At 37.8% G+C, this 13,657-nt stretch overlaps 1 protein-coding gene across 4 annotated transcripts in view; it reads right to left on the bottom strand.

The window, feature by feature from the left end:
- Positions 1–13,657, bottom strand: part of Gria3 (glutamate ionotropic receptor AMPA type subunit 3) — a 303,860-nt gene that overhangs the window by 227,739 nt on the left and 62,464 nt on the right. For all 4 annotated transcript variants that reach the window (XM_090326467.1, XM_090326469.1, XM_090326468.1 and 1 more), the window contains one exon: positions 745–984. In XM_090326467.1, coding sequence (XP_090182593.1) covers positions 745–984 — 240 coding nt within the window. The remainder of the gene's footprint in view (positions 1–744; positions 985–13,657) is intronic.

The following is a 13,657-nucleotide window of genomic DNA, read 5'->3' as shown; positions in this document are numbered from 1 at the left end:
GAGATGAGAAATAACATAGTACATTAAGGACAATAATCACTCATTACATGGTGAAAATCTCATTTCTTTAAACTAGTTTGCTCATGTATGAAGGGCCACAACTGGATTAATTTTTTTTAACTTTGCAGCATTTGCCTTGGTCTAGTTTAGACTAATAGTTTTAACTTTGTGCACTTTCGAGCAGATTAAAATATTTGAAGGGGGCTCTTTTTCAACAACAGTGTCTCAGCTGTCCTAAATTACATCTCAGTGATGACATGTAGCTTAAAAATTTGACTCTAGACAGTCACCAGTGGCTCGTGCATGTAATTCTATTTACTCAGGAGCCTGAGATCTGAGGATTGCAGTTCAAAGCAAGCCCAGGCAGGTAAGTCTGTGAGGCTCTTTTCCCCACTTAACCACCAAAAAACCAATAGTGGAACTGTGGCTCTAATGGTGTAGAGTGCTAGCCTTTTACATAAAAGCTCAGAGCAAGCACATGGGCCCTGTGTCAAATTCTAGGACTGGCACATATACACAAACATACCAACCCTTCCCTCTAAAACAAATAATAGAACTAATTTAGATTCCAGAATTACCATTGCTTTGAAGTTTTCATCTTAACTTTTTATTTCTTTTGAATAGGAAAAAAAACCTTAAGAGAATGTTAGCTTTTGTTTCTCGGGAGAAAAGAGCACATGAGTTAAAGGTTGAATACCACTATTCTATGAATTTTCAAAGAGGAGAATCGATACCTCTTCTTACCTCGTTCTGTGTCATACAAGTACACAAACTTCTCCCACTTGTAGTAGCCGAGAAGACTCAGAATAGCACCCTTCAAGGCTGGGCGCATCTGGATGACAAACTGCACATCTGCATCAGTGGGGAAGCTTGGTGTGACAAAGGATGTGTGCAGGGCCCCGCAGAAGGAGGTCAGGGTGTTCATTGACATCTGGTCATAGAATCCAAAGATGGCATACACTCCTCTTGAAAATTGGGAGCAGACTGCAAGGAGAGAAAGAAAGAAAATTGAATGGACCTGCTCTCCATTTCTGCAGTTTGTAGCGTGGCAATTCAATGTATTGTTAGGATCTGTTGTGTGCTTCCAAAGGAAAAAAAAAGACCTCAGAATATCCCTGAAAACCTCTGAAAGTCTACCTGTTCAGCAGAGCAATAAAAAGGAAGAGTTTATTGTTTCATATTGTCTATTTTTACCATAGGTGGAAAATAAAAAAATATGGAAAGGTGAAGGTTTTCTTACCTTATGCATTTGTCTTCCTAGGTCATCTCCAAGGCACTCTAGGGCTGTGTTCTCCCCTATAGCTACTCCAGAGCCTTTTAGTGTAGCCATGTCCCATTAGGATACAGTTGTCTTCCCATCCCATCCTTACCTTTTTCCTAGGTGACCATAATGACTTAGTAAAACCAACTGAAAATGTATGTGCTAGGAAGTGTGGTACTTTTCCTAGGTTACATAATGCTTCAATCATAATTATGGTATGATTAAAACCCTTCGTGTAGACTATTAAATTAGAGGATTCTACATTCTGAGGATGCTGTGAAAATCAATAACCTTTCATTGTCCACTGAGTCATGGGGCTAGATGGCTTCCTGTTCTGCCCATATGTAATTGGCAAAGCTTTTTGCCTTGACATAGTTAAATTTTTCTTTCAGACTCATTAGTTCATATGTGAAACTTTCATCACACCCTCATGGGTGTTGTCAGTTTCTTTTCATTTCAAAGTGGGCCATACCCTGCCTCTTTGCTCTTTGAGCTCAGATAGCTTTGAAAATGCAAAGCAATTCCAATATTAACTTCAGTAGAACATAATTAGCAAAGCAAATCAGCTACAACACTGTGTGGTGCATTCCCAAACCAAGTGGAAATGATTTTTAGATTATTTGCACCACTGCCTCCTATTCATGTGAAGTAGACATAACAGGCATAATATATAGTGTGCTTTAAGGGGTTTTCATGGTACTCCTTATCTGTGAGGAAAGTCTAAATACTACAGTTAGTCTTCAGTTTTAAGATGTTGAAAAACTTTGTGGCTTTGGAGGGGGATACAAATATCTTTTAAAACTATTTTCAAGATAAAATGAAATAGTATGTCCAACTAGATGCTGGGATGAGTAAGAAATCAAAAGATAAGTTTTGGTGGGAATGAATGGATTGGTGAGAAGAATGATAAGGCCTGGGAAATCCTCCCTGAGGGGAAAAACAGTAAAATCATTAATCATAAAGAATAAGGAAGGCACTGAAGGTAGAATAAAAGTAGTGGAAAGACAATTTAGTTAATTTCCTGACCATATTAGAGACTCTTTAATACCTATGATATCTTGCTTTTCATACATGCTATGTAAATGTATGTTGATAAGGAGTGCTCACTTTTACCAAACAAATACAGTAATCATTAGCTTGAGGATGGCATTACAAAGTTTATCAGTTACTTGATCATCTCCAACGTGGGAGACAACAGCCTTCAAAGTGAGGCATTCTAAGTGACCTCAAAAATATGCCCAGAGGGGCCGGGAGTTTGGCCTAGTGGTAGAATGCTTGCCTAGCATGCACGAAGACCCAGGTTCAACTCCTTGGTACCCCACATACATAGCAAAAAGCCAGAAGTGGTGCTGAGGCTCAAGTGGTATAGTGCTAGCCTTGAGAAAGTCCAAGGACAGTGCTCAATCCCTGAGCTCAAGCCCAGGACTGGCAAAAAAATATGCCCAGAAATGATTGCTGTATTAGAATTAAAAAGCCAACTAGAGGATTAATCTAGGGTGCTTCTTGACAAGGAGACAGAGGGAGTACTCAGAAATGAAAGGGATGTGTTGGTGATCATCCATGGCAATACTAAGAAAAATTCCCATTTTCAAATTAATCCTGTAAATGGAGAGTTTTAATACTAGGTCAAATATTGTCCAATGCACACCATATTCTGTGTATTGACAAGTATTTGACAATACTTGATGCTTATAGCCATATAGTGATAAAAGCCAGTAGTTACGATAACAGCCATTAAAAATATAACAATAATAGTGATAGCTGTGTCTATCTAGGCACCTTACTAAGTACTGTATAAGTGTTAACTCATTAAACACTCTCACAAATCTTGTATTATTATTGTTAGTATTTTTTGTGCCAGTATTGGGGCTTGAACTCGGGGCCTTGCAGTCTCCCTTGGTTTTTTCACTCAAGGCTGATTCTCTACAGCTTAACTGTATTTCTGTTTCTGGCACTTTACTGAAAATAAGAATCTCATGAAAATTTATGTCTAGGCTGGCTTTGAACTAGGATCCTCAGATCTCTGCTTCCTGAGTAGCTATAATTACAGGTGTGAGCCCCTAGTCCTTGGCTGTCATTACTATCTAATTGATATTTTGGAGATCAAACATTTGTCCTATTAAGTAGTAGAGTCTCTTTGACTCCTAAACACACTCCTTGGGACCCCAATTCTTCATTGTCATTGGTATAATTGTTGGTTTATATGAGATAGGGTTTTCAGAGTTGTTAGCTTAAAATATATAACTACATTTGCATTTCAGATAATGAGTTAAACTTTAGTGTAAGATTATCCAAATTCATACTTTTAACTGAGCATCCTGGTATTATTTTATAAACCCTGAGAAAACCTGTCTTTACTAATGGTCATGGATCTAGAAAGCTGAAGCAATTATGACAATATCATGACACTAAGTTTAATTTGAATCCAATTGTTGTTTCTTTGAAATTCAATTAATGCAAAACAGACCTGTGGGGAAATGTAACAAAGAAACCTTCAGATTCGCTGGATTTTTGGCAATAATTGAGAAGAAACTAAGAATGAGAGAAATTTACAGATGTCATTTACTTTGGGATTTAAAAAGCCCTTGACGTGATGAAAGGCACCACAGTGTCTTATGGTGGTGAATGTTTGGTCAATAGAAAAAAGGTCCTGTATTACTCTTCAATGATTGTTTTTGAGCCACGGGGGCATGAAATTAATTAGTTATTGCTAATCTGTCCTTAGATCTTTCATACGTTGTTGATTTTATTTATTTATTTAGACTATAATGAATACCTAAAAACTCATTACCCAAACCAGGAACTGTATAACATTAGCAACAAGTTAATTGTACCTCTGAATTTCCCTCTATTTCAACCCCCTTTCTTCGCAGTCACTGTACCCCCGTAAGTGCTATCGTTAACTTGCCATTACTATTACTTGGGTCTCTAAAATATACAAATTCATACACCTAAGCACCATATTTTTTATTTTTAATTGTTTTGAGACTTTACAAGGGACTCACATTACATATGTGATATTCCAACCTTGGTATAACTAAATTATCTACAGGAAGTAAAGTGTGTGTGTGTGTGTGTGTGTGAGAGAGAGAGAGAGAGAGAGAGAGAGAGAGAGAGAGAGAGAGAGAGAGAGAGAGAGAGAGAGAGAGAGGGAGGGAGGGAGGGAGGGAGGGAGGGAGGGAGGGAGAGAGAGACCAACAGACAGACAGACAGAGACAGAGACAGGCCTGGGGCTTGAACTTAAGGCCTGAGAGGCTGCCCCGATCTTCTTATTTTGTTCAAGGCCAGAGCTCTGTTACTTGCAGTATTCCTCCACTTCTAGCTTTTTGGTGGTGAATTGGAGATAAGCATCTCACAGAGTTTCCTGCCTGGGCTGGATTTGAACTAGGATTCTCAGATCTCAATCACTTGAGTAGCTAGGATTAGAGGCATGAGCTACTGGCACTCAGCTTCAGTGAGCTTTTTAAGCCTGTGTATGGTAATGAGCAGAATGAGATAAATGCAGACATTATACAAATATGTAGGGAGCAGGTGTGGGATAACCCAGTAAAAATAAAAAATTCTAAGTGAAACATAGATCTTTGGTTGTGATTCAGCAATGGAATTGGTATTAATAGATCAGAAGCCATCCTCAGGGGATAATATGCTTCCATAGTTCAGAAGGCAGACACAGAGTGGTGGACATAAACAACAAAAATATTAAGGGAAAATCAACCACAGTTCTACTCATATAAAATAGAAGTATAGCTTCCCACAAATACTCTTATTCAATCATCCTTATTCCACCTCCTCTAATATAAGTAATACAAGTAGAAGACACAAAGAGAAGTAGCTTAATGCCGAAGATAGCTGCCATAGGAAGACAAGGTTAGAAGCATCTACAAAACCAGTGGCAATGGGATCCCCACAATGAGCTCTCATGGCTGATTCTTGGGCTCATTCCTGGCTACTGAAAGTAGAGTTGAATGAAATACTGACAATCTAGATGATTTGGATCCTTAGAATGAGCTGGAAGGAAATTGAAAGATTTTTTTTTATCTTGGCTTTCAAGCATAAAGGGGGAATCCTTTTCCTAGATGAAATTTCATGTAGAAAGTACAATACATAGAAGAGACCAAGTGGATTTCTTTGGATGGAAAAGTTCCATTGATCTGACTGCCTTCCTATCATAAAGAAATTGTGACAAAGAAAGGAAGTGTCAAAAAAAGAAAGGAAGTGTCTTGTACATGGTCACATGATGAATTATGAAGCAGTCTCTTAGGAATGTCTTCATTATCTACTCCAGTGCTATCTAGGGCAACAGAGATCAGGATGCGCCTTTCATAAAAACGACTTACCCTTATTGCCTAGCCCCAAGCCAAGGGCATACAGATGAATGCATCCTATGACTTGTTTGCTGGCTGCTTTGATCTGCTCCCTCCAGTCCCCAACCCTGGGCCAACAGTGACAGCCACTGGCAGATTCATGGGCTTTTGGAAACTTGTGAATTTTTTTTGGAAGGGGACATCAATTTCATTTTTGTGAATCATTAGTGAGCCACATCTATTTCTTCTATCTTACAAGAGTGTCCTATAAAATGTTGATGGAACAAGTATTTGTCTTAGCGATCTTATGAATTCATTTAGCAGAGATGAAAGGGCAATAGATTTTGAGACAAGCTGTCTGGGTTACAATCACTGGTTGTGTCACTTTGTGTAAGTTATTTCACAACTCTGAAATTCAGCATTGAATCATTATTGCACAAGCAGGTGCTGAAGTTAGACAGTCATAATAGTGATAAAAGCCGATAATAATAATAATAGCTATTGACAATGAAATTCAAAAGTAACGATAGCAATATTTATCCAGGCACTCAGTTAAGTACTATACACATATCTCACTTAATGCTCACAAGCGTTATGAGGCATCAGTAGCATTATTATTTATTAACTTGCAGACTATAAATTGGTGCCTATCACATGTTAGGCAAGTTATTTAGTATCTCTGTTTCTCTGACCCAGTTTCTTCATTTGTAAAATTGGGATAATAATAATATCTGTCTTGGCTTTGCTGTGGAAATTGAAAGTGAGCTTATTCATAGGAGGCACCTGTAACAGTGGCAGGTGCATAAGATATTGAATTAGTGCTATTTATTCAATTAACTAATGGTTATTGAACATCTAGTATACATGAGATAGGTACTCAAAGCTTTTGGAAGATAGAGGAGTGAAAATAATAACCTCATACTATTGGAACTTATACATTATAGGGGAAAACACAACAGATGGGGCAAATAAGGTATAATTTATGTTAGCTCTTGGTGGTCAGCATTTTTCTTAGGATCCTTTGGCCTGTGTTGACTGTGTAATACTATCCTCTAAACAGTAATGTCTGTTCTCACAGGAAGTTGTCAGGTGCTACAATTTTCTTCCCTTTCACTTTTGCTGTCACTTCAGTGTTCTTTATTAGTCTCATTTCTGAGTAATAATGGGTTAATAAAGAGAGCCTGCTAATTTGGCCCAACAATGTCCTGTTGTTCTCTGTCTCTCTCTCTATAATGTCTGTGCTAGTAAAATGTTACTGCTACCTGGAGCCTCTGCACCTTCTTAGTATGAAACAACTTCATTGTCTGCTTTGTAAGCCAACCTGTCTCCATCTTTTCACACTAGCAATACCAAATCCTTCTGGTTTGAGATGTTGTTTGTGACTACATCCTGGATTCCTAGGGACTCTAGTGTAGCTCCCCAGCTGTGTTCCCTTCAATGGAGAGTGACAAGGAAGGCTGGAGCCAGCTGTCAGGCTTTTATTTATAGTCCCCAAGTCTGTAGGGCTGGGACAGGTATTGTTAATGTAGAGTGTGGCAGCTAATTACACCACCCATATTTCAAAAGGCCTCATTACAAAAATGTCAAACAACTTGATTATCCCAAAGATCAGAATAACAATATTGCATATCATTTACACAACACTTTTCATACCCCTTTGAATCAAGGGGAAAAAAGGGAACTGAAGTCTCTTGCTGACTTAATGATCACATTTGAAGCCAGCAGGAAGCAGAAAAATACAGCTATGGAGGAACTGATACAAAATTGTCACAAAAAGGTTTTCCAGCTAATACTGGGTTAGAATGAACTTCAGTAAGCCAAAAGGTATAGTACCTGGAGTGACTTGATGAAGAGCATATAAAATGGTGATTTCAAAAGATATGGTGGTAATTTATGGTATATTTTTAGTCTGGTGAAATTGTGTGTGTGTGTGTGTGTGTGTGTGTGTGTGTGTGTGTGTGTGTGTGTGTGTGTTATGTTGGAGTGAGGCCAAGAACTGTTGTTTCTGAAGAGTTCATTTTCTCTATAACATTTCTATTTCTCTTTATTATTCTGAAATGTTGCTGATGTTGGTTACAAATAATGCCAATGTTTATGGAGATTCTATCTGTCTGTCGTCTGTCTGTCTAAATATCTACATCTCTATCCACATCTACAACTATATTTCCTATTTGGTAGACGAAGTAATGGCTCTCCAAAAGATTTCTATATCCTAATTCCCTAATCTATGAATTAGATTACATGGTACAGGAGAATTAAGGCTTCAGATTGAAGTAAGGTTGCTAATTGTGACATTGTCCTAAACTATCTGCAAGCTTAATGTAATCATGAAGCTCCTTAAATGTGGAAGACATTTATCAGTCACTAGCTTTGAAGTTGAAAAAAGCCAAGGACTAGAAATGTGCTGTCCTTTAGCAGTTGGAAATGGCAAGCAAACGGGTTCTTAGAGTTTTTGGACAGGAAGTTGCCAATATTTAATTTTTAGTATGGCAAGAACTACTTAGGAATTCTGGCCCATGAGAAATAGAAGATAAATTAAACTTTTCTTTGAAGTCACTAAATATTTTTTATTGTAATTATTAGAAGGGTTACATTATAATCGCCAGATAGAAGGTGCATTACTTCACAAACATTGATACCCTTGCTCATGTTTTGGTCCCCATTTACCTCCCCCCACCCCTATCCCTTAGCTTGTTTTCCCCACTTCCCTATCCTATTTCAAATAACTAAATAAGCATATATACAATATATCAGATAACAAGGTTAAATACTATAACAATATGAGATAACCAAGGGACAGAAAAAGAGATGAGAGACAACATAGTACATTAAAGACAACAACTACTCATTATATGGCTTTTGTTTCTATATCCTGGAGGTACTAAATATTTTTTATAACTGTACATTATTGACACAAAGAGGATTGCACTGACATTTCTACACATGTTCATAAATGTATTTTAATCTATCTTACCTCCCTAAATTAATCATAATCTTTAACAGCAGTATTTAGAAAGAATATGGTAAAATGGCAATATTAAATGGTTGAAAACTCTGGTAATGAAATTATATTCCTTCAGTCTTTTCTCTCTAAAGTACTCACTGATCTAAGAAATTCAAAAAGTATAAACTAATAATCTACTCTAACCTGCCCGTCCAATATAAGAATCTTTCATCCCATGCTTGACTGCTCCTAATATCAAGGAAAATCTGTCACTACTGGGGTACTTCTGGCAGCTAGAAAACTTCCTTAAATCGTCTTAAAGCATCTTAGGTGCCACATGGTACATCTATTTCCAACTCCACGGTGTTCTCAATCTGGTATAACAGGAAGTTCAATAATGCAAGGATCTACCCAAGAGATACATAATGGCTACTAGCTATTTACATTTGTGCCTGTACTTCTCTATGCTGCTTTCTTCCTGTCCAGCTAACCACCTATGAAATGACTTGATTTCTCCCTAAATTTCTGTCATCTACAGAAACTATCATTGCAACTTCTCTCTTTTCCTCATTAATGATGGGATGATACTTCTGTAGCCTCATTTGGGCTCCTATCATCTTGATGAAACTGCTCTGCCAAGTTTGTTGATGACCTCACAGCCCCATCCAGCTCTATTCACAGATGTTGCATTTCAATACTAAATGGCATTAGATACCACTGGCCAAATCCTCACAATTAATGCTCTCCTATTTCCAGAACATTGAATTCTGCTGGCTTGTTCTCTCTAGACTCCTTTTCAGTTTCTTCTGGATCTGGCTGCTCAGTGAAGATATTTTCAAAGATTTTTGTCCCTAACTGTCCTTATGCTGAGTATTTATTAAAAATGATTTTTGATTAGATATTCTTTGAGCATCCTGCTATGGCTAGGCAGGGAAATACCATCTCACTGCTTCCACATGAATGTATTTAAAGTCCACACCTGTGATCCACACTCCTGAGCTCTAGATTTCTAACTGCCCAAACCACAGCTTCAAGCCATCACAAACTCAGCATATTTTTCTCTATTTTCATCCTCTACTCACAGGTCTGCTTCTCTTGTCCTTTTCCCCTCTCATGTACCAATATTTTTTAAGCCAACCAAATCAAAGTTCTAAGGATCATCATTTTTGTTTCTCTCACACTTTGTACCATTCTTCTGTAATGCGTGATCTATTTAGAGTATTTCTTGTTCATCTTCAGGTTATCACTCGTCAGACTGAGAGTAGTCTCTTTCCTGATACTTCTACCAGACAATTCCTACTTTTCGTTGCAATTTAGCAATCAAAATAGGCACATCTGTGGCCGGGAGTGCTTGCCTGGCATGCATGAAGACCTGGGTTTGATTCCTTGAAACCATATACATAGAAAAAAAGCCAGGAGTGATACTGTGACTCAAGTGGTAGAGCTCTAGCCTTGAGAAAGCCCAAGGACAGTGCTCAGGCCCTGAGTTCAAGGCCCAGGATTTGCAAAAAAAGATATGCACATCCTATTTCCAGTTTCTATGAGAAACAGTGCTTTGGAGGTGAGTTGATTTTTTTTTTATTTTTTGGTGGGTCATGGGGCTTGAACTTAGCCTGGGTGTTGTCCATGAGCTCTTCAGTTCAAGGCTACTGCCCCACCCTTGAGCCAAGCCCTACTTCTTGTTTTCTACAAGTTAATTGGAGATAAGAATCTCAGATCCTTTTGTGCCGGGGCTGGCTTTGAACCTTGATCCTCAGATCTCAGCCTCCTGAGTACATAGAATTACAGGCGTGAGTTACCACACTGACTTTTAATTTTTTATTTCAAGTACATTTTAGATATGAAGCTATTATCTGTTGTTTAGCTAGTAAAGATCTCCCAGTCTGTGGACTTTCTATTTATCTTGCTAGCTATGTCTTTTACCATGAAGAATCTCTGCAGTTTGATCCAATCTTTCTTCTTTTTTTATTGTAATTAGTAAAAGGGTTACATGATATTTGCCAGATAGAAGGTGCATTAATTCACATACATTGATACCCTTTCACATGTCTTGGTACCCGTTTCCCTCCCCCCCCACACCCCCCACCCGTCTTGGTTTTCCCCAATCTTTCTTAAATTTGTTGTATTTCTGGATCTTTATTTAGAAAGTTTCTTCTCATGCTAAGAAGCCCTAGTGTTTCCACCATCCCTTCCTGTAATATTTTCAAGGTATCTGCTCCTACCTTAAGGTCTTTGGTCCGTTTGGAGTTGATTCTAGTGAAGGGTTATATATAAGGTTCAAACTTCAGTTTTCTACACATGTATAGGCAATTCTGCCAGCATCATTTGTTGAAGAGGCTGTCTTGTTTCCGTCCTGTTTTTGGTTCCCTTAGGTGTCCATAGATCTGTAGGTTTTTGTCTGGGTCTTCAATTCCATTCCATTGATCCTCAGGCCTGTTCATTTGCCAGTACCAAGCTATTTTTTTATAACTACAGCTTTATAATAGAGTTTGAAATTTGATATTGATATTCTTCCAACACTGTTTTTCCTGCTAAGGATAGTTTTTGCTATTTGGCATCTAAAATTATTCCATGTGAATTTTTGGGTTTATTTATCTATTTCATTGAAGAATATTTTTGGGATTCTAATGGGCATTGCATTGAATTTGTGGATGTTTTGCAGTAATGCAAATTGAATTTAGGACCTCAAGATGGTTAACAACACTTTACCGCTTGAGATGTGTAGGAGCCATTAGTGAATATACAAAGTTTTGCAAATGGTGATTTTAAGGATTCTCAGTCCTGGCACTCTTGACATTTGTGGATGGATAATTAATATGAGAGCTGTCCTGGGCACTGTAGAATGTTTAGTACCATCTCAGGCTTCTCCTCATTAGATTTTTTTGTTGGTTGTGGGGTTTGAACTCAGAGCCTGGATAGTCTCCTTGAGATTTTTTTTGTTCAAGGCTAGTAATCTTGACACACAGCTCCACTTATTTTTTTTTTGAACTGTGATCCTCAGGTCCCAGCCTTCAGAATATCTAGGATTATAAGTGTAAGCTCTTGGCGTCCCTCTCTCCCCATTAGAGCCTAGGTATATTGCTTCCAACCCCCAAGGAGCAAGTTTACCTATAACTTTAGGTCATGACCTTCTGCTATAAGAAAATAAAATCTGAACCCAATGAAAATGAATCTATATGTTGAAGATCCCAAAGTAGCCATTTTAAGACTGGAAAGGTAGATATTTTTGGAGTGTTGAAAACCCTCCGAATGAGCAACTCCATTCACGTTTCTTATCTTTTAATTGACTAGGTGTTGTTAACCTGAGTATGCAGGGGATTGGAAAAACAGATTAGATATAAGGTAGCTGTGATAAGAAGATTGTTAAGTGATAAATTATAGCTTCTTCTTTGGATTCATACCATTTAGCCTCCAGATGCCCCTAATGCCTTTTACTTTTGAGGACTCAACCAGAGCAGAGCAGGTGCTTGTAGGTTCCAGTCAGAATAAAGATTCAGACTTAATCTCTAGCTGATAATTTCATGGTTTAATTGCCATATTGAGGGTCAATTTCTTTGAACATTTTGTTCTGCTCTTAGAAGTATACTGCCTTATAACAGTTTAACTGGTTATTTTTGCACCTACATGACATGTATCTAAATGCTGGCTAGGAAAACACTCATTATCAACATTTGATCCTACTTGAATATAATGGCTTGCAAATGCAGACATTACATACAAACCAACGTATTTGGAAAAATCATTTTACATATGTAATTGAAAACTACACTTCCATAGAAGTGTTGGAAATGTCAGGAGATGTGCTGGAATAGACGAGGATAAGAGAATGCATTTGAAGCCTTTTTTTTTTTGCCAGTCCTGGGCTTGAGCTCAGGGCTTGAGCACTGTCCTTGAACTTTCTCAAGGCTAGCACTCTACCACTTGAGCCTCAGCACCACTTCCAGCTTTTTGCTATGTATGTGGGATACCAAGAAATCGAACCCGGGTCTTCGTGCATGCTAGGCAAGCATTCTACCACTAGGCCAAACTCCTGGCCCCATTTGAAGCCTTTTTATATCAAGGTTAGGTATTAGAGCTGGTGGTCATAGGTAGGGTTTTAATATTTTGCTTATTCATGAATTTATTCATTCATCAAATAAATTTTAATTTTTACTATATGATTAACACTACCCTGGGCCAGTTGCCTCATTAGTCTTCTGGTCTGTCATTTGTAAGCCAGCAATACTAACATCTACTCTGCCTACTTCACAGGAATGCACAAAGAAAAAATGGAAATAGCTGAAACTCTCCTTTGAAAAATGACCCAAACTGCTGAGTGTCAAGTGACTAAGTAGTATTGGCACTTGGCTGTCAGTAATCATCATTCCCATGACATATGACTCAAGAGTATCGTCATTCTTCTCAGCCTTAGTCTGCCATTCACTCACATATTTCCATTAATCATTTAATTTTCCTGACTTGCAACTCATTTTGTATGGAATTTAACCAAAATCTTAATGGGAAAATGAATTTCTAGAGTTTTTATTGACAATGAAACAGTTTTTAAACCTGGACATGAAAGATGCTCATATGATGGTTTTGAATAGACCCTAAGGTTTGTCATGGATAGATAAGAGCTTCAAGTTTGGTATTATGCCATGTTTGAAAGCATTTATTTTAGGTTTTCAGCCTATGCTATGGAGAGAGGGTGAGATACAGCCCTAAGTAGAAAAATTGTTCTTAAGAACTAATAAACCTCAACAATTAAAAAAAAACAAAAATAAAAATAAAGAACTAATAAATGCAACCAGCCTGAGCAGGAAACTCCATGAGAATCCAACCTCTAATTAACCACCAGAAAACTGGAAGTGGAGCTGAGGCTCAAAGTGGTAGAGTGCTAGCCTTGAGCAAAAATAGCTCAGAGACAGTACCCAGACCCTGAGTTCAAGCCCCATGACTAATAACAAAGCAAAAGAAAACAAAAAACCCTGTTATATAACTTTCTATAGGCTTCATATATCCATAATTTAAAAACCACATAAAATAATAAAATGTTTATGTCTATCATCAGTCAGGAGTTCATACCTCTTATTTTAAATTCTGTTTGAGTTCTTTTTTTTTTGTATTTGTTCCCTTTGATACAGGGTCTTGCTGTGTTGCCCAGATTGG

Source organism: Megascapheus bottae, chromosome X, assembly GCF_031878675.1.
Source record: "Megascapheus bottae isolate mThoBot1 chromosome X, mThoBot2.hap1, whole genome shotgun sequence".
NCBI lineage: Eukaryota > Metazoa > Chordata > Mammalia > Rodentia > Geomyidae > Megascapheus > Megascapheus bottae.
The sequence above is the reverse complement of the archived record's forward strand: the minus strand, read 5'-3'. Positions and strand labels throughout refer to the sequence as shown.